Source organism: Eumetopias jubatus, unplaced genomic scaffold (genome assembly GCF_037043125.1).
Source record: "Eumetopias jubatus isolate StellerSeaLion01/CBP00866 unplaced genomic scaffold, mEumJub1_p1.0 scaffold_8, whole genome shotgun sequence".
NCBI classification, from domain to species: domain Eukaryota; kingdom Metazoa; phylum Chordata; class Mammalia; order Carnivora; family Otariidae; genus Eumetopias; species Eumetopias jubatus.
In genome coordinates, this window is record NW_028274814.1 from 18,624,670 (window position 1) to 18,650,924 (window position 26,255).

The 26,255-nt window shown below is 36.4% G+C and overlaps 1 protein-coding gene across 1 annotated transcript in view; it reads right to left on the reverse strand.

Moving 5' to 3' along the window:
• Nucleotides 1-1,701: 1,701 nt before the first annotated feature.
• MRC1 (mannose receptor C-type 1) overlaps nucleotides 1,702-26,255 on the reverse strand; it is a 109,259-nt gene continuing 84,705 nt past the window's right edge. Inside the window, exons 23-30 of the mRNA XM_028114139.2 lie at nucleotides 23,767-23,869; nucleotides 20,236-20,468; nucleotides 17,951-18,116; nucleotides 16,854-17,003; nucleotides 6,185-6,298; nucleotides 5,489-5,653; nucleotides 3,745-3,786; nucleotides 1,702-2,589 (exon numbers count right to left, since the gene is read on the reverse strand). Coding sequence (XP_027969940.1) covers nucleotides 2,339-2,589; nucleotides 3,745-3,786; nucleotides 5,489-5,653; nucleotides 6,185-6,298; nucleotides 16,854-17,003; nucleotides 17,951-18,116; nucleotides 20,236-20,468; nucleotides 23,767-23,869 — 1,224 coding nt within the window. The 3' untranslated portion in view covers nucleotides 1,702-2,338. The remainder of the gene's footprint in view (nucleotides 2,590-3,744; nucleotides 3,787-5,488; nucleotides 5,654-6,184; nucleotides 6,299-16,853; nucleotides 17,004-17,950; nucleotides 18,117-20,235; nucleotides 20,469-23,766; nucleotides 23,870-26,255) is intronic.

Below are 26,255 nucleotides of genomic sequence, written 5' to 3' on the forward strand. Positions count from 1 at the left end.
GTGTATAAAACTGCTCTTGTCCATCCTAGATGCCTCTCCCCGACCCACAAAATATCCTTGATATTTTAGTATTGTATTTGGATACATGTGTAGATACAAATGACTTAACTATGACTCAAACTATGTTTGAGTGGATAATGTGAGCATGAAATATTATGCTCAGCACTCTGCCAAATACAGACTGTTCCTTGAAAAGGTAAGACATTTAAGTCTGAGATACATGTTTGGAGTCCAGAATATTTTCTGTGAGGATGCGGCTCTGAGTTATAATGACTTTTGCAAAGAATTTTTAAACATGCTCCCCTATGTATTTCTCCTTATTTTATATTTCCAGTTCTCCCTTGTATCTTGAGGGAAAAAATATGTATTATATATATTAGGGAAAGGATATATAGAGAATATATAGTATGTATATATATATTAGGAATATATATACTATATGTAATATATATATTATACATATATGTATATTTTAGTATATATAATATATATACTATAGTATATACTGTATGTCTATAATAGATACTATATATACTATGCATATGTATATATACCTATAATCTATATCGATATATACTATATACTATGTATACAGTATCTATATAATCTATTATATAATTATCTATCTATATATAGTGTATATCTAATATCTATAATAGATACTATATGCAGTATATATATAATATATGTAAAGTATATTTTGTATATATGTATATATAATATATATAGCATATATTCCTAATACATATATCCTAATATATATATTAGGAAAGTCATTTCTTTAATATAGTTCACCACAGACGGCAGTGATACTATAGCAATCATTCTCACTGGAACGTCTTCGAATGGAATATGCTTCGTTCTTACCAAGAAAATAAAAAGCAACTTGTTTTCTACTGTTTCAGGTACGGGAGGGAATTGTTGCTGCTTAGCTAGCTTTTCCACAGCTGCCTACCTCTCACTTCCTGTCTCTTTCCACCTGTTACTCATCTGAGTTGGGGTATTAGAAACTCCATCATATTCCTACCCAATGATCCGCTTCTTCATCTGTTTTGAATTACAGACTTACCTGAAAATCTGCTATTTTCTTCTCAGAAAAAAAAAAAAAAAGAAGGCACAAACACAAATTGGTACAGCATTTCGCATGCAATTTTTGGACATTCCTAGACCTCTTAACACCGTCTGAGTCCCACTGGGGACCTCAGGTAAGGAACTTCCGCCCAGGAGCAATCCCTTGCCAAAGGCAAGGATGAGCTGATAGTGTGGTACCTGTGTGAGATATGGAACCTCCAAAGTGTTGCACAATGTACAGGAAGCTTTATCTAAGGCAACATTTTTAATGCAAAAATGAATTATTAAGTATTAAAGTGAGAAAAAGCTATTTAGAGACCTAATTCTCAGTAAGAGAACCTTTGTTGACTTCTGACTTGAATCAATGTTACAGGGGAAGATCTGGGGAAATTATGCAAATCACCTAGTGTTTTAGCAATGTATCTTCTCCAAATAGATGGAGGGTTTAAAGAATTTCTCTAGTAATCATATTGTTTATTTTCAGAGTAAACTTAAGTACAAAGTAAATAGATAAATAAGTCACACTTAAAAGAAAATTGACATTTACCAAGATCACCAAAATACACATATATTAAAAATAGACCTTGTCTTTGATGTTTATTTCACATTATCTAAGTACATCCAGTTATGCAAATTTACATTTTTATTTCACATCTTTTGTTCCTGATATACATATAACAGGACAAAGAACACGTATGCAAGATTCAGCCTGGAAAAACCCGCTCAGCGAAAACAAGATTCTCAGCTGCCTCATTCTTTCTGCACGTGTACAAATACAATTCTAGAATACTGAAGTAAAAATCAAGATTGGTAAGAGAAAACAGTGACTACATTTTCATGCCACCTGAGGTTATTTGTACTTGATTTTTAAAACAGTCTTCTGATTACCGAATTACAATTCAATAGGTAACATTTCTTTGGGAGCTCCTTAAACTATTTTAGGAAGCGTAGGTCTTTGGGGTTCTTCTAACCTGCATGTGGTCGACGCTGGCTACATACCAGTGATGTTTAAATTTTAAGCAGGCATTCTTGTGCTGTGTGTTCACCTAAGCTATTTTTTTCAAGTGGTAGAATCCTTATCCCTCTTCTGCGAAAATCCCTTGCCAGATAGAACATGAGCAATTATTTCTTCAATTAGGCAAAGAAAAAGGACAGGTCAGTTCACTACAGTACTAATTTTAAAGGAAACAATCACATTGCATTAAAGACCTTAACATTTTAGTTACAATGTTATGAGATTCAAATATATCTAAATCACATTAGGATACTAGATGACTGCATGTTCATTCTGTTCAATGTTGCCCACGAGATCTTTCATATCACTCATTCCTGGACTTGATCTGCTGTTAAAATAGAGAGTGTTTTCAAAAGTGTTCTCTTGAGGTAAGTGCACACGTCTTTTCTTATAAAAGAAATACGCTGCGAGGCCAGCACCGGCTATGATCAGGAGGACCACCATGACAACGGCTCCCGCCAGGCTGGAAGAAGGTTTGGAAGGACCCATCTTCCTTGGGTCAGCTAGAAATAAATAAAATAATGAGGAGAAAGGTGGAGGGAGGCAAAAGGTAGAATGCTATGGAGAACAAGACAATTTTCTTTTTTGAAAAGCTAAAATGCACGAATGTTCTTTCATTTCAAATGTTTTTTGACATCTGTCAGACAGAAATGCGGGACATGAAAACAGGAGTCCACGTGACATAGGGGATTGTTTCAGATGTTAAGATTATTGTGCAGTTGCAGGAATATTCCATCTGTTAGTTAATCAATGTTTTTTGTTGTGTTTTTTTAAAGCTTATTTATTTGAGAGAGAGAGAGAGAATGAGCGTGTGAGTGAGAGCAGGGGGAGGGGCAGAGAGAATCTCAAGCAGACTCTGCACTGAGCACTGAGCACGGAGCCCTGCACAGGGCTCGATCCCAGGACCTCTGAGATCAGGATCCAAGCCAAAACCAGGAAGCGGATCCTCAACCAACTGAGCCACCCGGGCACCCCAGTTAACATCAATGTTTTAAAATACGCACACCTGTTTCAAAATAATTTAACGCTGCTTACAAATCCATCATATGAAGATAAATAGTAATAATAATAATGATTAAAAAAAAGCAAGGGAGAAAATTAGGGAAAAGAGAAAATAAGAATAGTGGCAATCTGAACTCATGAGTATAATCAGTTAACAAACAGCACCCAGGAGGTTAGTAAGGAGGTTGCAGGCAAACCATAAATCTGAGTTTTTTTTAGCTGCCAACAAAATTGGTGAAATAAGATCAGTTACTGTCAGTTACCTGATTCAAGTTGTCTACAAAAATAAAATTTAAGACACTGCTTAAGAAAAAAAAGAAAAAACCCCACAAGGATTCCTGAGAGAAATCTCTCCTGAGCACCTGGGTGGCTCAGTCAGTTAAGCAGCCAGTTAACCTTGTTGTTTCCACAAGGCACCTCTGTAATGCAGCAATATCTTCAATAATATCTACGGTAAAAACACCAACCTGACTCCAAGGCCTGCTTTCTTAGAGCATTATTCAAGGGAGGCTGATGACATAATGACAAAGGCTAATGCAGCTCAAGCAATTCTACTGAGAATACGGGGGGCATAGAAAGGGATTATTATGGTTTTTTAAAACAAGCAAATTGTATTGATATATTACTAAGAACTTAAAATTTCATAATGGCCTTACCTTTTGTGGTAATTAATGTATGAGTAGGTTCAGCATCAACAACTGTGAAATAAAAAAAATGATTAAATATTTATAAAAGCCCTTAATAATTGCATGCAGATAGGGACTATTATTTGGTTCACAGATACATGGAATCCTCCATATTTGGTTCATGGTGATATGATATATAGACGATAGATGATAGATAAATAGAATCTAGAGGACCTATGTATGTGTGTACGTATGTAACTATTGACCCATCCATCCATCCACCCATCCTGTATCAGTGTCCTATAGCTGTAGGGGGAGTTTGAATACAAAGACAATTCTGAAAATACAGTCCACTGAGTTGCATTTGACCCACTGATACTGAACCTCAAAATCTAACCAATCCATCCAAAAATAACGTATTCTAACAATGGAATATTATGCAGCCATCAAAAGGAATGAGATCTTGCCATTTGCAACGACGTGGATGGAACTGGAGGGTCTTATGCTTAGTGAAATAAAGTCAATCAGAGAAAGACATGTATCATATGACCTCACTGATATGAGGAATTCATAATCTCAGGAAACAAACTGAGGGTTGCTGGAGTGGTTGGGGGTGGGAGGGATGGGGTGGCTGGGTGATAGACATTGGGGAGGGTATGTGCTACGGTGAGCGCTGTGAATTGTGCAAGACTGTTGAATCACAGATCTGTACTTCTGAAACAAATAACGCAACATAATTTAAGAAAAAAGAAAAAGAAGAAGATAACAGGAGAGGAAGAATGAAGGGGAGTAAGTCAGAGGGGGAGACGAACCATGAGAGATGATGGACTCTGAAAAACAAACTGAGGGTTCTAGAGGGGAGGAGGGTAGGGGGATGGGTTAGCCTGGTGATGGGTATTAAAGAGGGCACATTCTGCATGGAGCACTGGGTGTTAGGAACAAACAATGAATCATGGAACACTACATCAAAAACTAATGATGTAATATATGGTGATTAACATAACAATAAAAAATTAAAAAAAAAATAACGTATTCTAGGCTGTTTTGAAATCGGCCCACTGAAGCCTAAGGTACCACAAGGCATTTGAATGAAAAGTAAAACAAGACTCCAACACTGCACCAAAGTGTCTCAAAGAGAGTTTTAAAAGACTGAAGAACTACACAATTCCAAAATTATAAAATCTACTGAGATAGTCTTAATTTATCTAATTCTTGTATTATTTAATTAATAATTTTATCTCTTGGGAAGCATATTATGTGAAGTAGATTGGCATAAAATATTATTAAAGTCTAGAGAGTACCACATGGTGGGCATGGAGCACCATTAATTTCTCCAATCCCTGTCTTTACATGATCTGCTACTTAATCTCAGAAGGAGATTTAATTGGTCTTACACGATTTATTCCATAGTAAATTCTGATTCCTCTCCAGAATCTTAATACCTTCTGGTTTGGTGGAGATGACAAACTTTACCCCCTTTCCTTTTATGCTGTAAGGCTTTATAAGCTGACTCTTCAAACCACCTGCAACTCCACAGTCCATATGCCTGGGTATCCCATCATAAATGTATTGATATATCTAAATCACTATGGCAGCTACACAGAGTTTGCTCCCACAGAGCTGCAGACAACAACTAATCACTAGGGATTCTTCACTTACTCAGGGAGAGAGCTTGCATGAGACCTGTAACCACATTATAATCCCATGCGTGACCCCTTAATATTTGAAAGAAACGATGGCCTGTGAACATAGATACTGCAAGGAAAATTCTTACTTTTTGGTCTTTTACAAATATATCCTTTGTAGGAAGAACAGTGAATATTATTCCAAAATCCAGAAGATGCGGATAAAGCTACACAATCATTTCGTTCACCAGAGGGATCGCCTGTGTTCCAGTTGACAAAGGAGACTGGATTGTTGTTTACCCACAGCCACTTTCCTGATGATCAAATGAAGTCAGTAAAAACAGAAGTTAAGAATCAGCCATCATCAATAAAATCAACCTATTCATGCACAATTTCTAAGCATATTATTTTATACTACAATCAATAGTTGTTTACAACCAGACTTTTAGTATGCAAGATTACAATGACCAATTATTATAGAGAAAAAAACTGAAAAGAATGTGTTTCTTATATAGCTTTAGTTGAAAATTGATTCCTAATTAGCACAAATACATATGCTTATCCTTCCCTAATTTCTTTTTTCCTGGCAAAAGAAATTATTTTTTAAAGCTTCTTAAACTAACTTAGCTACACAAAACACTCCTTTAACCAATAGCCTTCAAGATAGCATGATATGTGAGTCATTTAAAATTTCAGTTCTTATTTTAAATGAAAATATAAGTTTGAATTTTCAAACTCTTCACAAATTAATCATTATTTAAGGCAAGACTTTCTGGAACAGAAAACTTATTTTGCACAGAACACTTTGAAATATTTGTGATTAAATAATTGTTCTGCAAATTTACCTTCAACATTTCTGAACAATCCTATCCAAAAATTGGTTTTGCTTTGAAGTGGCTCTACTCGATAGGACAGAAAACTTGATTCAGCAGCACTTTCAATGGAAACCAAAGAGGAGTCTGCAAAGTATGAAAAAACAATGTGATGGAACTACATTTAAGTAACTAAAAATATTTTTATAATGACAGTATTGATAGTAATAGCAATTAAAATCACCCCAACAGATCCACCTAAGGGGAAGAATTTCAAAGAGTAGACATTTGACTTCTCAAAATTTCAGTTTTCCTTCTGAAAATATGACTGGGGGGAGCACCTGGGTGGCTCAGTCAGTTAAGCAGCCAACTCTTGATTTTGGCTCGAGTCAGGGTCATGAAGTCGGGCCCTGCCCTGGGTTCTGCTCTAGGTGTGGAGCCTGCTTAAGATTCTCTCTCTCCCTTTGCCCCTCCCCTTCTCATGCTCTCATAAAAAAAAAGATTTGTTTTAAGCATAATTTTTGTATAAGCAGTGGATGAGCTGTGGCAAGACATGCAAAGACCAGTAGGACAATGTGCCTTTTTTTTTTTTAAACTCTGCCTTAATGTTTCACAGGCACTTGAAGCTCAACATGTACAAAGCAAAACTCATAAAATTCTTGCCTAGAAATCTTATTTCTCCTTAGCTGTTTACCTATCAGCAAGCAGCTGATATGGCCTGTGAATATAGGTACTGCAAGGAAAATTCTTACTTTTTGATCCTTTACACTCAAGCCCGAACATGAGAGTCATTCTTGACTTCTACCCTTTTTAGTGCCTATGCCCAAATTCTGTTGTGATTTTACTGTTTCAATAGTTGTCACATCTGTCTGCTTCTCTCTGTTTCTACTACCTCTACCTTAAGAATGGCCACTAACATCTCATACTCAAATTATTGCACTAGCTCTTGTGGTAGACAGAATCTAAGATGGTTCACTTTGATCCTCCTGATATATAAGCATTTATATAATATCCTCCTCTTGAGTGTGGGTTTGGGTATAGTGATGTGTGTGTGTGTGTGTGTGTGTGTGTGTGTGTGTGTGTGTGTGAATTTTTTTTTAAGATTTTGTTTATTTATTTGACAGAGAGATACACAGCAAGAGAGGGAACACAAGCAGGGGGAGTGGGAGAGGGAGAAGCAGGCTTTCCGCTGAGCAGGGAGCCCGATGTGGGGTTCGATCCCAGGACCCTGGGATCATGACCTGAGCCGAAGGCAGACGCTTAACGACTGAGCCCCCCAGGCGCCACTGTGTGTGTGAATTTTTTTAATTTGAGTACAGTTGACACACAATGTTACATTAGTTTCAGGTGTACAAATTAGTGACTTGACAAGGTTATATATTATGCTATGTTCACCACAAATATAGTTACCATCTGTCCCATTACATCACTATTATAATATCACTGCATTCCTTTTGCTCTGCTTTCATTCCCTTTACTTACTCATTCCATAACTCGAGGCCTGTATCTCTCCCTCTCTCACCTTTACCCATTTTGCCCAACCTTCTACCTCCCTCCCCTCTGGCAACCATCAATTTGTTCTCTGTATTTATAGTTCTGATTCTTCTTTTTGTTTGTTTATTATTTTTTTAGATTCCATTTGTGAATGGAATCATATGGTATTTGTTTGACTTATTTCACTTGGCAAAATACACTCCAGGTCCATCCGTGCTGTCTCAAAAAAAGCACAATCTCATCCTTTTTTATGGCTGTGTAATATTCCATTATATATATGTGTGTGTATATATATATATATATACACACACACATATATATATACACACTACATTTTCCTTATCCATTTGTCTATTGACAGACACTTAGGTTGCTTCCGTGTCTTGGCTATTATAAGTAATGCCACAATAAACATAGGGGTGCATATATCTTTTTGAGGCAGTGTTTTTGTTTTCTCTGGGTAAATACCCAATAGTGGAATTATTGGATGATATGATAGTTCTATTTTTAATTTTTTGAGGAATTTCCATACCGTTTTCCACAGTGGCTGCACCAATTTTCATGCCCACCAACAGTCTGTGAGGGTTCCTTTTTCTCCACATCCTCACCAATACTTGTTATTTCTTTTCTTTTTGATTTTAGCCATTCTGACAGGTGTGAGATGATACCTCATTGTGGCTTTGATTTTTATTTCCCTAATGATTAATGATGTTGAGCATCTTTTCATATGTCTGTTGGCCATCTGGATGTCTTCTTTAGAAAAATGTCTGTTCAAGTCATCACAGAGTATGTCTTAACAAGGTTATGGTTCAGGAGGTAGCACAGATAGAAGGGTGGGTTAGCAGAGAAAATATGTACGATATGTAATTAACATGTCAAACGGGGAGAAGATTTGTTTTAGGTGGAGCAACTAAAGGGGAGCATGGAGAAAATAGAATTTAAGATATTAAGAAGCATAGGATTTCAAGTGGAAAGAATAGAAAATAATTCCAAGAAGAGAAGGAATGAGAGAGGAGACAGAGACGGAAGCATAGAGCTTCTTCAAGAACATGGCACACATGGGGTGGCTGGGTGAGAGACACTGGGGAGGGTATGTGCTATGGTGAGCGCTGTGAATTGTGTAAGACTGTTGAATCACAGACCCGTACCTCTGAAACAAATAATACATTATATGTTAAAAAAAAAAAAAGATAGCAGGAGGGGAAGAATGAAGGGGGGGAATCGGGGAAGAGATGAACCATGAGAGACGATGCACTCTGAAAAACAAACTGAGGGTTCTAGAGAGGAGGGGGGTGGGGGGATGGGTTAGCCCGGTGATGGGTATTAAAGAGGGCACGTTCTACGTGGAGCACTGGGTGTTATGCACAAACAATGAATCATGGAACACTACATCAAAAACTAATGATGTAATGTATGGTGTTTAACATAACATAAAAAAAAAAGAACATGGCACACAGATCCCTGGATTCCTCCATATTTGGTTTATGATGATAGGATATAAACAAATGATGGATAGATAGATTTATCTACTGGGAAGAACTTAAGAGTATTAATAGGTGGCTCAGTTTGGCTGGAATACTCTGGTCAACAGGTGAAAAAAAGACTTGGGTTAGGCCTCTCTGCAGATGTAAAGAGATTGGTATTTAAGGTAGTAATAAAGAACACTTAGTTATTATTCTCTTCTATTTTATTATTGTTCCTTTATTATTATTAATTTTTTCCTATTTATTATTATTAATAATAATTAATTATTAATCCTGCTGTTAGGTATAGGACTGTACAAAGTAAAAAGAGAGAGGAAAACTGAAAGACTGGTTAGATTACTATGGCTTCAACATCTCACATTACATTAGGGTTGATTCAGTGTCAGCATTAGAGTTTATAGTAAATATCTATAGCTTTAAAATAACAACTAATATATTTTAAGCACTTTATGCCAGACATTTCACATTGTGCTTTACAAGTATGGTCTCACTAGAAATTTACAACCACCTTCTTAAATGAGCACTACTGTTACCTCACTTTATAGGTAAGGACCCAAAAGTACAGAGGGTAATTTGTCAAGATCCCAATGATGGGCTGAGTCATAGCATGATCCAGGTGTTCTGAATCTCAAAACCCTACACTTAACCATATGCCTGCATCCTATGTTACTGGGTCCTGGATGATCCCCTTGATGATTGTTTTTATTGCATGATTACATATTCCACCATTTAACATATTTCAAAGATAATAACCCTTTCAAAATATTTGTGACACATTTTGATAAATGAGAATCATTCATCTTATTTATAGGAAAACATAGTCACCTAAAGTTGAAAACAAAGTTTCTCCATATTCACTGCAAGTTTTTTTAAAAAACACTTAGCAACATGAAGAGGAAAAATAGGTTTTAATTAAAAAATTCCAAAGCGGACTTTGGTGACACCATAAGGAATGGCAGAATAAGTGTCCATGGAAATCCTGTCCTCTACAAAAGCAGTAAGAACACTGACAAATTTCAGAACCCTAAACATTAATCAACAAGTTGTAACAATCCAGGAAGTATTTATCTAAAAAATAGTCTTTGGTTGAAGAGTGAGCTTCATGGTGTTTTGACTTGTTCTAATTTCATTGCCTTATCCTCAGCTTTCTGTTTACCTTAAAAACAAACAGCACCCAAATCACAGGGAAAACCAGCAGCCTAGAAGCCACCAGACTAGGCGGAATGGGGTTGGAGCTCTTTCAAAGTCCCAATTCAATTATTTTATCTCTCTGAGAGTTCAGTGGAAAGTCTCACTTGCAAAGCTTGGCTTTATTTGTCCTAATTCAGAACCCAACTGTGTCAATAGCCTTCTTTCTGAGGGCACTTTTCAAAAACTTTCAGTGGCAACTGTCTAACATCACAGATGCCTGAGGCAGAGATAACAGGTGAGGAAAAGAGGGTAACAAAGAAAAAAAGCTTAGAAGGAAAAATGGGAATAAGCGGTCCATAGTGAGCTCCAAAAACCTTCAATCCATTCTTGGGAATCTAGAAGGCCACAGACGGGCACTGGGGCATGTACACACCCGGGACCACATGCATGCTTATGAAAAATCCGAGGGACTCCTAAGCTCTCACCCCTGGCTGACCTTGAGGGTCTGCACAAACAGGAAGCGAGAACTAAGGCAGAGTTTTAAACTACTTGAATGAATGTGGAAGGCAGTATCTTCAGGCAGAGTCCCTCAGGAAAACCTGGGAGACTTATTGGTTCTAGGCATTTAAGGAAATCTGTTCCCAATCATTAGCTGACCACTAAGCTAGCAGTGACTGCACTCACCACACATGAAAAAGAATACAAGCTTTACAGAATTAGTGAAGGAAAATCACTAAACCAGAAAAAAACAACAGATAGCAACAATGGCATACTCTGTGGAATGGAAAGAATCTCATTTCCAGAGCTGCCCATCATATTATTTAAAATGTCCAGTTTTCAACAAAAAATTACAGAAAATGCAAAAAACAAGAAAGTATGGCCCATACCAAGAAAAGAAACAGTCAATACCAGCTGTTCCTGAGAAAGCCACACCTTCAATTTACCAAAGACCAAATCAGCTATGTTAAAGAAATAAAGGAAAACATATGTAAAGAATAAAAAAAAGTATGTAATGTCTCACCAAATAGAGACTATTAAGAGAGAGATAGAAATTATTTTTTAAATTTCTGGAGTTGAAAATTACAATAATTGAAAGGAAAAATTTACTAGAGCAGCCTAAGAGCTGATTTGATTAAGCAAAAGAAATAACCAAATGAAAACAGGTAAATTGAAATTATCCAGTCTGAATAATGGGGGGTGGGGGAATTTACAGAGCCTCAGAGATTTGTGGGATATTATCAAGTGTATCAAAATATACATAATGGTTATCTGAGAAGGAAAAGACAGAGAAAGAAGCAAAAAGAATACTTGAAGAAATCATAGCCAAAAATTCTGAAATTTGATGAAAAACATTAATGTATACATCTAGGAAACTCCACATCTATCCAAGCTCCAAGTAAGATAATTGCAAGGAAATTCACATCGCAAACTGTCAAAAGATAGAGATTCTTAAAATCAGCAAGAGAGAGGTAACTCATCATGTACAAGAGATCCTCAAAAAAACTAACACTGATTTCTCAACAGAAAACATGGAGGCCAGAGGGCAGTGCACAAGATACTAAAAAAGGCTGGAAAAAAAATGATTGTTGACCAACTTTCTATCTAGCAAAACTATCCTTCAATAGTGAGGGAAAAATTAAGACATTCTAGATAAACAAAAATGGAGAGAAACTGTCACAAGCAGATTTACTCTATAAAAATTCTAAGGAGAGTTCTTAAGGCTAAAATGAGAGGACACTTGACAGAAACTCAAATCCACATGAAGATATAAAAAGCACTAATAAAGGTACCTACCTAAGTAAAAATAAAAGACAGCAGTAATTTATTTTTTGTTTATAACTCATTTTTAAAACATGATTTAAAGATTAACTACATAAATTTAATAATTATAAATCTGTACTGATGGGCATACAATATATAAAATGTGTTTGTGTGACAATAACACAAAAAGGATTGTGGAGGGAATAGAGTTATATTAAGTGCAGAAGTTTCATATACTATTAAAATTAAATTTATATTAATCTGAACTAGATTGTTTCACATTAAAATGGCAATTATGAACCCCAGGGCCACCACTAAGAAAATAAACTATAACTAGTAAATAAATAACAAGGAAATTAAAATGTACACTAGAGATTATCTATTTAACATGAAAGAAAGTAGAAATGGAGAAATAGAGGAACCAAAAGACACAAGACATATGGAAGATAAATAAAATGGCAGATAAAAATCCTACCTTATCAATAATGACATTACATGTAAATGGATTAACCACTCCAATCAAAAAACAGATTGGCAGAATAAATTTAAAAATTAAAATAAGTAAATAAAAATAAAATTTTAAAATATCTCACTATATGCCATCTATAAAATACACACTTGAGATTCAAGATATACCATGCAAATAGTAACTTAAAAAAAAGTCGAAGTAGCTACACTGATATTGGACAAAATAAACTTTTAAACAAAAATTGTTGCTAGAGACAAATAAAGACATTTATAATGATTAAAGTTGCAACTCATTAAGAAGATATAACAATTATAGACATATATATGTAATATACATACATATACATTCATATGTTACATATAAGTAACATATGTGTATATACATTACATATATGTCTATAATTGTTATAGATGTGTTATATATAGATGTTATAGATATGTTATATATATATACCTGTTATCTATAGATAGATGTTATATATTGATATCTATATAAATATAGGTTATATATATGTTATAAATAGATTATATATACACATATACCATGTATATACCTTATATATATATATATACACACACCTTACCCCATACACACACACACACACACACACCTTACAATAAAGTCCCCGAATAAATGAACCAAAAACAGGCAAAGAGGCTTCACTTGACTCAGAATTTAAAGCCAAAACTAATAGCAAGGGATGAAGATGGCAAAATAGGAGGTTCCTGAAACCCCCTCTTTCAAAGACACACCAATGAACAGCTACACATGGAGCAATCACCTCAGAGAAACCCAGAAACAAGCTGAGTTACTCTGACATGTAGGGTGACTGAGAATATCTCTACTTCTAAAGGAGTAAGAAAGGCTGAGACATACTCTCTCTATAAACCCTATCTCCAGTAGACCACCACATAATCAGGAGGGAATACCCAACTCCCAGCTTTTCCCTGAAGAGAGAAGGGTTTGGACCATACCTCTAGCACTCCAAGTTTTAGGGCTCCCACCTAAGGGACAGGCCACCAAACCACCTCGCTCTGAAAACCAATGGGGTTTGCAGCCAAAAGACCTACAGGACTACAGAAAACAAAGAAATAGTTCTTAATGGGCATGCGAGAATTCACTACAGCTATCCCCCCCAGGACTCAGGTAAGAGGAAACAGGAAAAATGCCCATTTTTTCAGCCTTTTCTTGGAGAGGGACTGACTGCATACTTTACAACCCACAGCTCTGTGGTCCAGCTGCTAATTTGCATGCATCTAGGGGCAAGGTGTGACTTTCCATGGAGCCTGGGGTATCTGGGGGGGTACTTCTGCCACCTTTTTCCTCTGGCTTGCCACAATGACAAAAGCAAGTCACCAATATTTCTCTTGAAGGAGCATGTACACACACCTGGCTTATATACTTTCCTAGCTGCCACTTGAGGGTCCAGCTTCTAATCAGCCTGCATTTATATACTGACTGTGATTTTCTCCTTTGGAACATCATAGGGCCCTTGCACACCCTCAACTACTGGGAGCCACTAAAAAACAAAGATGGCAGCTTAGACCATCACAAAAGTTTGAGAGACAAACAGGAGGTTGGGTTGGGTTGATTGGTGAGGTTCATCTCCTACATGACACCAGACTTTCAAAACTGGGGGAGGTGTTTGTTTTATCCAGTGTGCAGAAACCAACACAGAGAGTCCAGGAAAATGAAGAAAAAGAGAAATACGTTCCAAACAAAAGAACAAGATAAATCTCCAAACAGATCTTAATGAAACAGAGATGACGATTTATCTGACAGTTCAAAATAACAGTTATAAAGATGCTCATTTAGGTCAAGAAAGCAATGTGCAAACAAAGTGAAAATTTCAACACAGAGAGAGAAAGAATCAAAAAGTACCAAACAGAAACCACAGGGCTAAAGAATTACTGAACTGAAACACACAAGAGTTCGTGGGATTCAATCGCAGACCAGATAAAGTGGAAGCAAGAAAGAATGGCCTCCAAGAAGGGCCAGTCAAATATACCCAGAGGAGCAAAAAGAAGAAAACAGGTGGCAAGTTCCTTGTCATTGTTCTTGGGATTAATTTCTTTTTGTATTTGACACCAAAAGCAAAAGCAACAAAAACAAAGATAAATAAATGGAACTGCAACAAACTAAAAAGCTTCTGCACAACCAAGGAAACCATCAACAAAATGAAAAGGCAACCTCTAGAAGGGGAGAAAATATTTGCAAACTGCATATCCTAATAGAGGTTTAAGATCTAAAATGTACAAGGAACTTACACAATTCAATAGCAAAAAAACAAATAACCCAATTAAAAAATAGGCAAATAGACCTAAATAGACATTTTTTTCCCAAAGAAGACTTAAAAATGGCTAACAGGTACATGAAAAACTTCAACATCACTAATCATCAAGAAAATACAAATCAAAACCACGATGAGATGAGGCATCACTTCACACCTGTTAGACTGGCTATTACCAAAAAGACAAGATAAATGCTAGCAAGAATGTGGAGAGAAGAGACCCCTTGTACACTATTGGTGGGAATCTAAACTGATACAGCCCCTATGGAAAACAGCATGGAGGTTCCTCAAGAAAATAAAGAGAACTATCATACGATCCAGCAGTCCCACTTCTGGGTATATATATCCAAAAGTGATGAAATCACTTCTCAAAAATATCTCTCTACTTCCATGTTCACTGCAGCATTATTTACAATAGCCAAGGTACAAAAACAACCTAAGTGTCCATCAACAGATGAATGCATAAAGAAAATGTAGTGTGTATATATATATTTGTGACATATATATTTATTTATCTGTGACAACACTGACTAACCATACTATTCTAAGGAAACAAGCCAGACAGAGACAGATGAACACTCCATGGTATCTCTCATATGTAAAATTAAAAAAAGAGAGAGCGAAAGAATGGTGGTTGCCAGGGACTGTGGGGCGGGGGGAGAGGGAGATGCTGGTGAAAGGGTACAATGTTTAAGTTATAAGATGAATAAGATTTTAGGATCGAATGGATAACATGGTGACTATAGCTGATAATGCTATATTGTAAAACTGAGATTTGCCCAGAGAGTAGAACTTAAGTGTTCTCATCAGAAAAGAAAAAAAAAAACGGGTATATATGTGATATGATGGATGTGTTAATTAACTTGATGGTGAGAATCCCTTCATAATCAAATTATCACAGTGTACACTTTAAATGTCTTATAATTTTATTTATCCATTATACCTCAATAGAACTGAAGGGGAAAAAAGCCAAAAAGAAAAAGAAAAAGTCAAAACTCAAGGTTGACTTTTGTTTTTTTTTTAAGATTTTATTTATTTATTTGAGAGAGAGAATGAGAGAGAGAGAGAGCATGAGAGGGGAAAGGGTCAGAGGGAGAAGCAGACTTCCTGCTGAGCAGGGAGCCCGATGTGGGACTCTATCCCAGGACTCCAGGATCATGACCTGAGCCGAAGGCAGTCGCTTAACCAACTGAGCCACCCAGGCGCCCCCACAAGGCTGACTTTTGAATGAATTTGAAGGAAATGAGAATATAGCTCTTGTATATATATATCACTGTTGGATAAAGAACACTGACTAAGGGCCACCTGGGTGGCTCAGTTGGTTAAGTGACTGCTTTTGGCTCAGGTCATGATCCCAGGGTCCTGGGATGGAGCCCCACATCAGGCTCCACCTGCTCAGCGGGGAGCCTGCTTCTCCCTCTCCCTCTGCCTGCCACACCCTCTGCTTGTGCTCTCTCTGTCAAAGAAATAAATAAAATCTTTAAAAAAAAGAAACACTGACTTAGAAGATAATCAAAATGTAGTAAAAGAGTAATTCAGTAATTTTTTAAGTTGGATTTAATTAAGTGGATTTTTAAATGCATTTTGAAAAATTCACTTTATAACATTTTTATTTTGAGAGGAAAATTATCCATCTACGTCGTGTCTACTTGAGTTTTGTCTTGTTTTTCTTCACAGGTAAGATAACCCAAGCTAAACGCTGTTCTATTAACAGTAAAGCAAAATGACCCTGGGTACCATGGAACTCAAGCTTATTGTGAGAAGAGGGGAACACAACACTTTGGACAACTGAGAATGACAACCCTAACCATTTCCAAGATTAGGGCAGAAAGTCAGAAAGACTTGTTCTGCAAATGATTACCTTCTACTATAATTCTTGAAAATTTTGAGGCTACAGTGTTATCAATTACATTGGGGGGGGGACATGATGTTGCCCATTCTATTACAATATAAATTATGGAGAAAAATAAGTATCTTTACATTCCATATGATTTTAATGTACAGTGTTATTAGTATCATGGTAGTCTAGAATAGATGATGATGGGATTTCCTTACAGTAAATGTGGCACTTACCCATTCGAAGGCATTCCAGAGAGGCTTGACCCCAGTTTCTTGTGTATGAAGACTCAATATAGTAGCAGTGACCATGGAAAGGAATCCATGCTGTGTGTTCTGACTCTGGGCATCTGCCGGGCAGCTGTGGGGGTTCAGTGGCAGGGATTTCTGTTAATAAAAAGACATTTAAAATAAAATAAAACCTGAAGTTTCTGCAGTATGATATAGTAGCAGCTAAGGAAAATTTTATCATCAATCATTATTTTTAAGAAGTTCTGATGGATCATTTGGATCTGCCATTTTTGTTATTGGGTGTTCTTTGTACTTTATCTTTTTGTTGTCATTTTAAATATATTTCAATAGACTGTATTCTGGTAGAGTAGAAATCAATCACAGTCATACTGAAGAAGGCAGATCTATAAATACTTACAAAGATGTTAGGTCCCTTAAAAAGATCACCTAAAAACAATTTGCAAAGGAAGCCCCCCTTCAAGACACGCTTTTCTGAAATCCTAACCCCTATTAATGCTTGTTAGCTATGACTGATGTCTGTGATAGAATGAAATGGGACACTTAAAACTCTAGGACTATATCCCTGTCCCCTTCTAGGACTATAGTCTAGGAAAGCTAAAACCGTAATATCACTGATTCTGATTAATCTATATGCATTCTGATAAAAATTATTTTGATACAGATGTGCTGTTGATATAAAAGGTAATCATAATTTCCTGACAAATCTGACATCAGAGATGCAGAGGATAATTTCAATAATAAAAATTCAAAAATCTAAAAAAATGCAAATAAACTCTCACCCTGAAGAAAATTTTCTATCTCCATTATTGGATGGAGATAGAATTGGATTATTTGGATTATTTGGATCTATTTTATTTGGATCTCTACATATTTGTTTGGATCTATATATATTTGTTATTATTTGGATCTCTATATATTTGTTTATTACGAAGTCAGTCTTTTGTTCGGTGAAGGGATATGTTTTATTATCTTATTCTTAAGACCTCCAAGACATGTTACTGTTTAATAATATCAACAGTGGTATGTATTGGCTTATTGAGAACATTTCAAATCCCTTGATTGCCTTTTTTGTATTCAATTACCATCTGATCTTTTGCAGAGAAAATAAAAACTTTCATTGCAAGATGCTGTCTTCCAGTAGCCATCAGGATCTAGATAAACGCATGCTGATTTCAGTCTGGGCTCATCAGCAGCCCAGTTAGTGTACCTCATCCTCCATTTGTCAGTCCAAGCATACTCATTATTGGTCTGCAAGGACAAAAGCAACCATTAACATGGAGTCTTGTCTCACTTAGAAGACACCAAAAGAACCCAGTGAGGAGTAAAAGTATACTTAAGACTGTGATTTGACAAACAATCTTCAATATTTGGGAACAAAAAGGACATTTTATAAATCATTTCTACCAACTTAAATTCAGGAAATGTGACCTTTCTTTAAGAGAGAATCTTGAAGTTCCCCATAACTACATCCTTGAAAGGTAATTTGAAAAACACAGACTTAAAGAAACCTATGTCTTATTCTTTGAAACTCTTTCTTCACAGGTTTTCAGTGTAAAATACAAATTTTGTCTTCAGAACAAATAAAATATGTATTATATTACCACTGAAATAATAAAAATTAAGTAATTTTCATTGAACTTATAGACCTTGGAGAGAAACACTAATCTCTTCTGATCTTCTCATTGTTTAGCTTTTGAAAAAGTGCACATGCAAATGACAGGTGAGATCAGCTGGACAGGTGACAGGAGCCTAGGTGGCTTGCTTTCCAGTAAGGTGGTCTTTTAACAAATCATGATAGTAATTTTTACACAGCTGATTTTTTATTCAATCTGCACACTCACTTTCTTATTAGATTTAGTAGAATGAATTTATGATCGCATAAAAATTAATAACATCAAAAATATTACTTATCAATAATATCCTTTAACAGCCTAAGAGAGATTTTACAAGTAATGCTTAAAAAACATATAGTATTAATGAGATAAATGAATTTTGAAATAATTCAAATAGTCCCCATTTTAACTGCATTATTTAATTCACCTAGCGAATTACCAAAGATTTAATGACAAATTCAAAAGCATGTGTTATACCAAGTTAGGATTTTGTAGTATTCTACCACGTTTAATCACATAATGCTTACATAGTCATTAATTCCCCAGATAAAGGAAGATAATACTACTGTTTTAATTATAAATGTTGGTATAGTGGAAAAGCTACTTAATCTTTCTAAAAATAAATAAAAGCCTATTTTAAACGCATGAGAGAATTGTGACCATATCTACAAGAAGAAAATAAGTGAACTATCAAGCAAATTAATCACTAAAAATAGAGTCAATATAGACATAAAAATGTCTTGTCTAAGTTTAATCACAGAAATCATTATGGAACCACTTACTTTTAAATGTTCACTTCCTTACTCAGGAATTACTCTGCACAGGAAGTGTACCTTTTGACCTCTGTAGCACAGCATTAGAAGCTCAATCAAATCTGACACCAACCTACTTTCCAGTTCTATCTCCGTCTGTCTTTTTCTCTCTGTGGTACTCCTTCTTTATGTTCCACCATCCCAGATGACATCTATAAAGCCCACTTTCTCTGAGAAGCCTTCCTGGTCTTCTTCCCTGACTCAACCCATCTCTTTTCTCTCATCTTGTTAGCACTTTTATATACCTCTCTTTGACATTTTCAATCTTGTCTCTTAGTTACTTGCAGATATCTCTATTTCTTCTATTAGGAAGTTTGCTGGCTGGCTAGTTAATAGATAGAGGATGGATGGATCACAGGGCATCAGAGAAGACTCATTATAGGGATATTTGGCAACTTCATCACCACTCTTAGTTCTGTGCCCACCACCCCCGCCCCCCACGCCAATTCTCTGCCAACCTGCCTTTTTCTTTTATGGAACACAGAGAATTGACTGCAGTGAAATTCTTCACACAACTTTAGGACTGATCACTCTAGAATGGCTTGCCACAAAAAAATAAAAAGTGTCCTCATGATCCAAGAACCATGCCCCTGATCTGCTTTCTTAATTCTGATGGCACAGTTGTAATTGGGACACTAGAGAGGAGTAAATTAATAAATAAAAATGTTTAGATGCAGAATCTAATTTTAATTCAAAAGCAATATTAAAGTTAATATAAGCTACATAAATCTTAGTTTGATTTCTGACTCATATCACTAGCTTGTTAGATCCTTGAAGGCATTGGATCCTTGCAAGATTGGTCTAGTTCACCTTCACATCATTCACATTGCCCAGCACAGTGTCTTACATAAAACAAACGTCCAAGAGAATGAATAGAAAGAGAATCACGTTTAATCACAATGTATCAATCATGTCAAGTGACACATATTTTCAGCATCTTACCAAGTTACTGTTCAGGGCGATCCACACAGGTTCATTAAATTTTTGCATTTGCATCCATGCAAATGCATTACTATAGGGATCTAGAATGCTAGCAATAAGGGAACTGTGAAGCTTGCAATACTTCTCTGCTTCATGCCACTCTAACTTTAATTTCATGAGTGAATAGTTACTTTCACCATATTTAATAAATCCATCTGTTGGAATTGTTGTTGGAGGATTAGGCAAGGAAGAGTCTGGAATAAAAAGATTCGTTTTCATTAGCATTATCAATAAACATTACTCTGAGTGTTAATGGTACACTTTACTACCATATCTCATACATTATAAAAATAATCAGAATAGCATAAATCTAAACCATCGGGTGCTAAAAATATTTTCATGAGTCATTTCATACCGAAAAACAAAGCTCTGTTTTTTAATCAGTATGGCTGGTTGAATGAAATAATTTCCAAACTGTATTCAGACCATTAATATAGATATGTAATCAAGTTTCTAAACTAAAAAAACCCCAAAAACCAAAAAATGAAAAAAAAACCCAAAAGGCTTGCAAATTCAATGAGATCTAGTATCTGAACAAAAGAAATTTTAATCCCATCAACTTTAGTTTAGAAAGTTTAATCCCATCAATTAAAGAATATCTATCATTCTGTCATTACTAATCTTTATTTTACCACCTTGGTCATATTTCAAGGTCACCAACAGTCTTCCTCCCCCTCCTTCATCTGTTGCACCCTCTCCATAAATTTGCATCTCTTTGTATCTATTTGACTCTACGGTTTTTTTTGTTTTTTTTTTTAAGATTTTATTTATTTATTTGAGATAGAGAAACACAGCGAGAGAGGGAACACAAGCAGGAGGAGCAGGAGAGGGAGAAGCAGGCTTCCCGCTGAGCGGGGAGCCCGACATGGGGCTCGATCCCCGGACCCCGGGATCATGACCGGAGCCAAAGGCAGATGTCTAACAACTGAGCCACCCAGGCGCCCCTTGACTCTACGTTTTAGTAACGCACCTGCACCTTCGAGAGCCTGCTTTAAGTTTTGGCATGAAGCCAGACACCAGTCCTGTGTTCATTTAACCCTTATCCCAGGATCAGGCTTTCCTCCTACTGATGATTGCCTACGCCTTTCAAGCCAGGCCTCCCATATCTTGACCAAACTGACTCAGGGGCTGGAGCCTAAGACAGAGTGACTTTGGCTTTCTGAACTTTTTTCCTCAGTCTTCCAGTATGGGTTTCTAATGGCTACTGTAGGCCCACCCATCCTTTGTGCCACTTACTGTCAATACCCCAAAAAAGAGTTTCTTTCTGTGTCCCTTAACGGATGCCCCAAAGTGAGAGGTTAGCAAATGACAGCCGGAGGGTGAAATCTGGCCTGTTGTCTGATTTTGTAGCCAATGAGCCCAGAATGTCTTTTAAATGGCTGACAAAAAAAAAAAAAAAAAAAAATCAAATAATACTTTGTGACATGTAAACATTGTATGAAATTTAAATTTGTGTCCATAAATAAAGTTTTATTGGAACACAGCCACGTTCACTTGTTTACATGTTGTCTCTGACTGCCTAGTATCCTGTCGAGTAGTTGCAACAGAGAATGTGTATTTACAGCCTAAAATATTTACAATGTGTCTCTCTACAGAAAAAAATTGCCAACTCCTATTCTAGGGTTCTAGATTCCTTGCGAACCAATTTTGTCTTGGTTAATTCTCAGACGTGTTCCACTATATACCGACCTAATCTACCATCTACCTTTTTCTGTCACTATCCCAATGCCAAACATGCTTTTGATTACGCCTAGTATGGTAATGACTTTATTTCAGCAAGGGCAGCTTCCCCCTTCTTCTGCTGTTGCTGCCACCTTGTGTTGGTAGAAGAATATCATTAAACCAAGAGCCCCAGACCAGCACCCTTCACATGGTACAGCCTATAGAGACTGAATAGTCCTACCATTTCCCAACTTGGGGAGGTCTGGGTTTGTCTCAATACCTGTGGAAAATTTGGAGACCACTAAAAGTGGCAAATGAGGCTTGAGGTAAAGCTTAAAAAAAAGTTTCATGGAAGGCTATATGCAATTAGGAAACAGCTCATCTGTCTGATTGGTTATTTTATTAAAACATTCATAAAACAATTATAAGGAAAAACTAAAATATTGAGGGGTTATTTTCAGGTGGTTGGATTGTAGGTAATTTTTTTCCCTTCTTTATGCTTGTCTGCGTTTTCTAAAACATCAACAAAGAACATGTGTTACGTATTTTTTAAAATGGTGAGTTTATATATATATAAATATATATATAAATAAAAACATGAATGTATAGGTGAATGATGATAAATATTTTTATTTTTAATAAGCTTTTATTAGTGGCAAATATTCTACCACTTATGTTTATAATAGGAAGAAAAAGATTTTCAAAGAGCTTGTGGGTCATCATTCACTCCTGGAAGGATACTCGCTCCTTTTACTCAAAACATGGGCACAAATGGCATGTGTGCATTTCTGGTGGCCTAAGATTCTGCTGCCATAGGACAGAGCATAGAGGGGAAAGCAACAGGTCCTGGACCAGCTTCTGAATTAATGAAAGCTTAGAATTTCTGCAGTACTTTTCAGTCATCTGAAAATACCTCAAGTGATTTTCACTCATGGTCATGAGTTGACCTTAGTTCCCTGATTCCCTAGAAAGTGTAGAAAAATCGGTTTGATGCATTAGAACGAGTACCTTCTAATTCAAACTCTAAGAGCTGTTCTCAGGATGAGAGCAGCCCACCCCACTCTGCACCCTCCTCTCTAAACCACCTTTTAATTTCTGGCCCTCTTTTTGTGTAGCTAGACATTTGTATTCTTCTTTCACTGGAAGTGAAAGAAGTACGTACAACCATAATCTGGACTCTCAGTAAATATGCACATTTTCTGTTTTATTTTTGTTTAACCATAGGGTGTCCTAAGATACAAAATGAAACACAAATCAGGTGTCTACATTTTTAGGGGTGCCTGGCTGGCTCAGTCAGTAGAACATGCGACTCTTGATCTCGGGGTTGTCAGTTCAAGCCCCACGTGGGGTATAGAGATTATTTAAAATCTTTAAGAAAAAAAGGATATCTACATTTTTAAAGGCAGAGAATACAGAACCAATGAGGCATATATGATGATCTATGCCAAATGTTCTTACATTAGGCAAACAGAACTGAAGTATTCTTACTGTGACATTTTTAAAAAGGTACAGGTAGGCGAATATCCTACATTTCTTATGAAGTTAGAAAAAGTTCCAACTTCAAGCATAATCTGCACAAAATTTTTTGGTAACGGATGAAGGGGTACACTCATGAATAGTTTCTAGGAAAAAAAAAGAGCCTTTTGCTCTTTCACAGGTGCACATGGATTGAGTTGAGAAACAATGTGCATGGGAATGGCCATTCTTTAAATAAAATTTTATGTTTTCAGAGCAGTTTAAGGCTTAGAGCAAAATTGAGAAGAAGGTCATTTTTTAAAAATATATTAAATAACCCAACTCTATGGGCAGGCGAGGTTTGGTAGAACTTACCAGAAAGTGTCTGGCATATGTAACCTCGTTTACTGTCACACGTGTCATCCATCCATTTTCCTGCATCCCTTGATTTCCCTCCAATAATAACCACACAGTCAGCCTGTACATTTGTGGAGAAAGAAAAATAAAAAGCAGTGTGAATCAATAACTGTTTAAATCAATTCATTAATAAGCCAAGAAAATCCCTCATGCTTAACCACCAAATTTAAAGATCATCCTAATTCATTTATGGTCACTTTCAATTCATCCTTACTTTTCCATGCAACTGCTCACACTTTCCAAGGGAACCTCTCCACACTGAACTCTTGCTATTTTTAATTAAAAATCAGATAGATTTGGATAATTTTAGAGACAGTTCTGAGAAACTTTGCTATCAGAAATGGTATAACTCTCTACCAAAATTTAACAATCAAATGCTAGGAGAATACAGTATCTTCTCCATATAAATTCTCATGATTCAAACCCAAAAACAGGTATCCTACTGTTAAAGAGAAATAAGTATAATCTATATTTTTTCATTGCTAATTTAATGTATATAAGTACCATTATGGATTCAGAGCAAATTGCTGGTGTGTAGCTAGAAAGTTTCACATGTTATTTGCAATTTTCCAGGGAAGTATGCCAGGTTGGTATTTTTTGTTGTGAATATGTTTGCAGTATCAAGCTTCCAAAGGACAGTCTATGAGCCAAAGCAAGTAAAGAAGTCAAGAAACCTGCCCCTGCCGAAGTTTTCACCCAGTGTCAGATGAAGATTTTGATTTATCATGTGTTGGGCTTCTTTAACCCATTGGTTCTAATAATTATAGCTCACACCTATAATATCTGACATTGTTCTAAGTACTATATACATATTAATTCCTGTAAACTCACATCCATCCTTAGTGGTTGGTCCTATGAGTATGCCCATTTCACAGATGAGAGATCTGAGGTGCAGGTTCATTGAGGCACAGGTTAACTTGCCCATGGTTATATAGCTAAAAGTAAGAGTTAGGATTCAAACCCCATGCACGCAGTCTCCTAGCATAGACCTTGGCCATTGCACTATCGTGCTTCTCAGCAAGTGAGGAATACAAAGCATGCTGTGAGCAGGAGTGCTCCCCGGGAAGGGTTTCTTGTTGATAAAGAGCCACAAAAGAAGGGAAGATTGCATATTATCTTGAATGGACAGAACGACTGGAACTTCTCTCCCAGGCAGTAATGAAGAGCTATGCCAGCACGCAATGATGCCGAGCAGAAAGATGGAAAGAACCCCCATCCTTAGCTTGGTCTCCGCATTCCCTGATCCATGGTTGCCATGCCTTTGCAACCTCCCTGCCTCCAGCCTCATTATCCCATGAACTTCAACTCCCGGGAACTCCCAATCCTACATTTAGATGCTCCACTCATTCCCATCTGCCTTCTTAGCTATTCTTATCTTCCATTACCCTTGCTTATAGTCTGCGCTCTACTCCAGAAAACCTGTGCAGAGCAAGCAGGTTTCCACCACAAAACCCGTGTGAAAAGTTCTCTCACACTCGCTTTATCACACTGTATTGAATCCTTGTCATTTTCCAAGTCCTGAAATTGTAACAACACAGTATGTGTGTTTTGATTCTATTTTTGAGAAATAAGCTATTTTTCATGCACTAAGAAAAAGTCTAGAAATAAATTCAACAAAAAATTAACAGTGTTTTTTTCCCTGGATAGTGAGATAGCAGATTTTGCTTTTGTTGTCTCTGCTTGTCTTTCTGTTCTCAAAACAAAACAAAACAAAACTTGGGCAACAATAAATTTTTTTTGCTTTACACAAAATTCACCCCTCATCCAGAAATTTTTCTAAGCAAACCTCACCTCACTCCATTCTACTTTAACTTCTTCAGTAAGTTTTTAGCCCTCAAGAATGTAATGAAGATGCAAGAATTTCTCCACAGAAAATCACTAACCCATCATCTAAATGTATCTACCCTAACAAAGCTAACCCAATTAACTATCATAAAGGCACCATTTTGATCAGATCATTTTTCTGCTCTAACCTTTTCTCACTGCTCATCTGACAAAGTCCAAACGCACTCCTGGGGCAACTAAATTTCTCTAAATTCTGTTGTCAACCTTTCAAAGTTTACTCCGACTTCTTTTCTGTATAAAAGCCCCGCTATATCCCAAGTCATTTACTCCTGCCCACACCCACCTGGTACCTTTTTCTTGAACATTTTATTCACCTTGCCCACTTAGCATGGTCTTCCCCACCCCACATACCCAACTTTCCCGATCATCGTTTTAAACCTCTTGAGGAAAAGACCCATAGCTGATTTTTTTTTCTCATATTCCTTCTCTTCATCAAATGAAAGCCTCCCTAAATAAGTACTGACTGGTTAGATCAGGCTATCCCACAGTAAGCTTCTTTCCTCCTAACTAATACAGGGCTTTATAACTGATCCTGTCATCATATACTTGCATTTCTTCTTTCCTGTATCAGACTTGCTGTCTTACATAAACGTAAGCTTCTT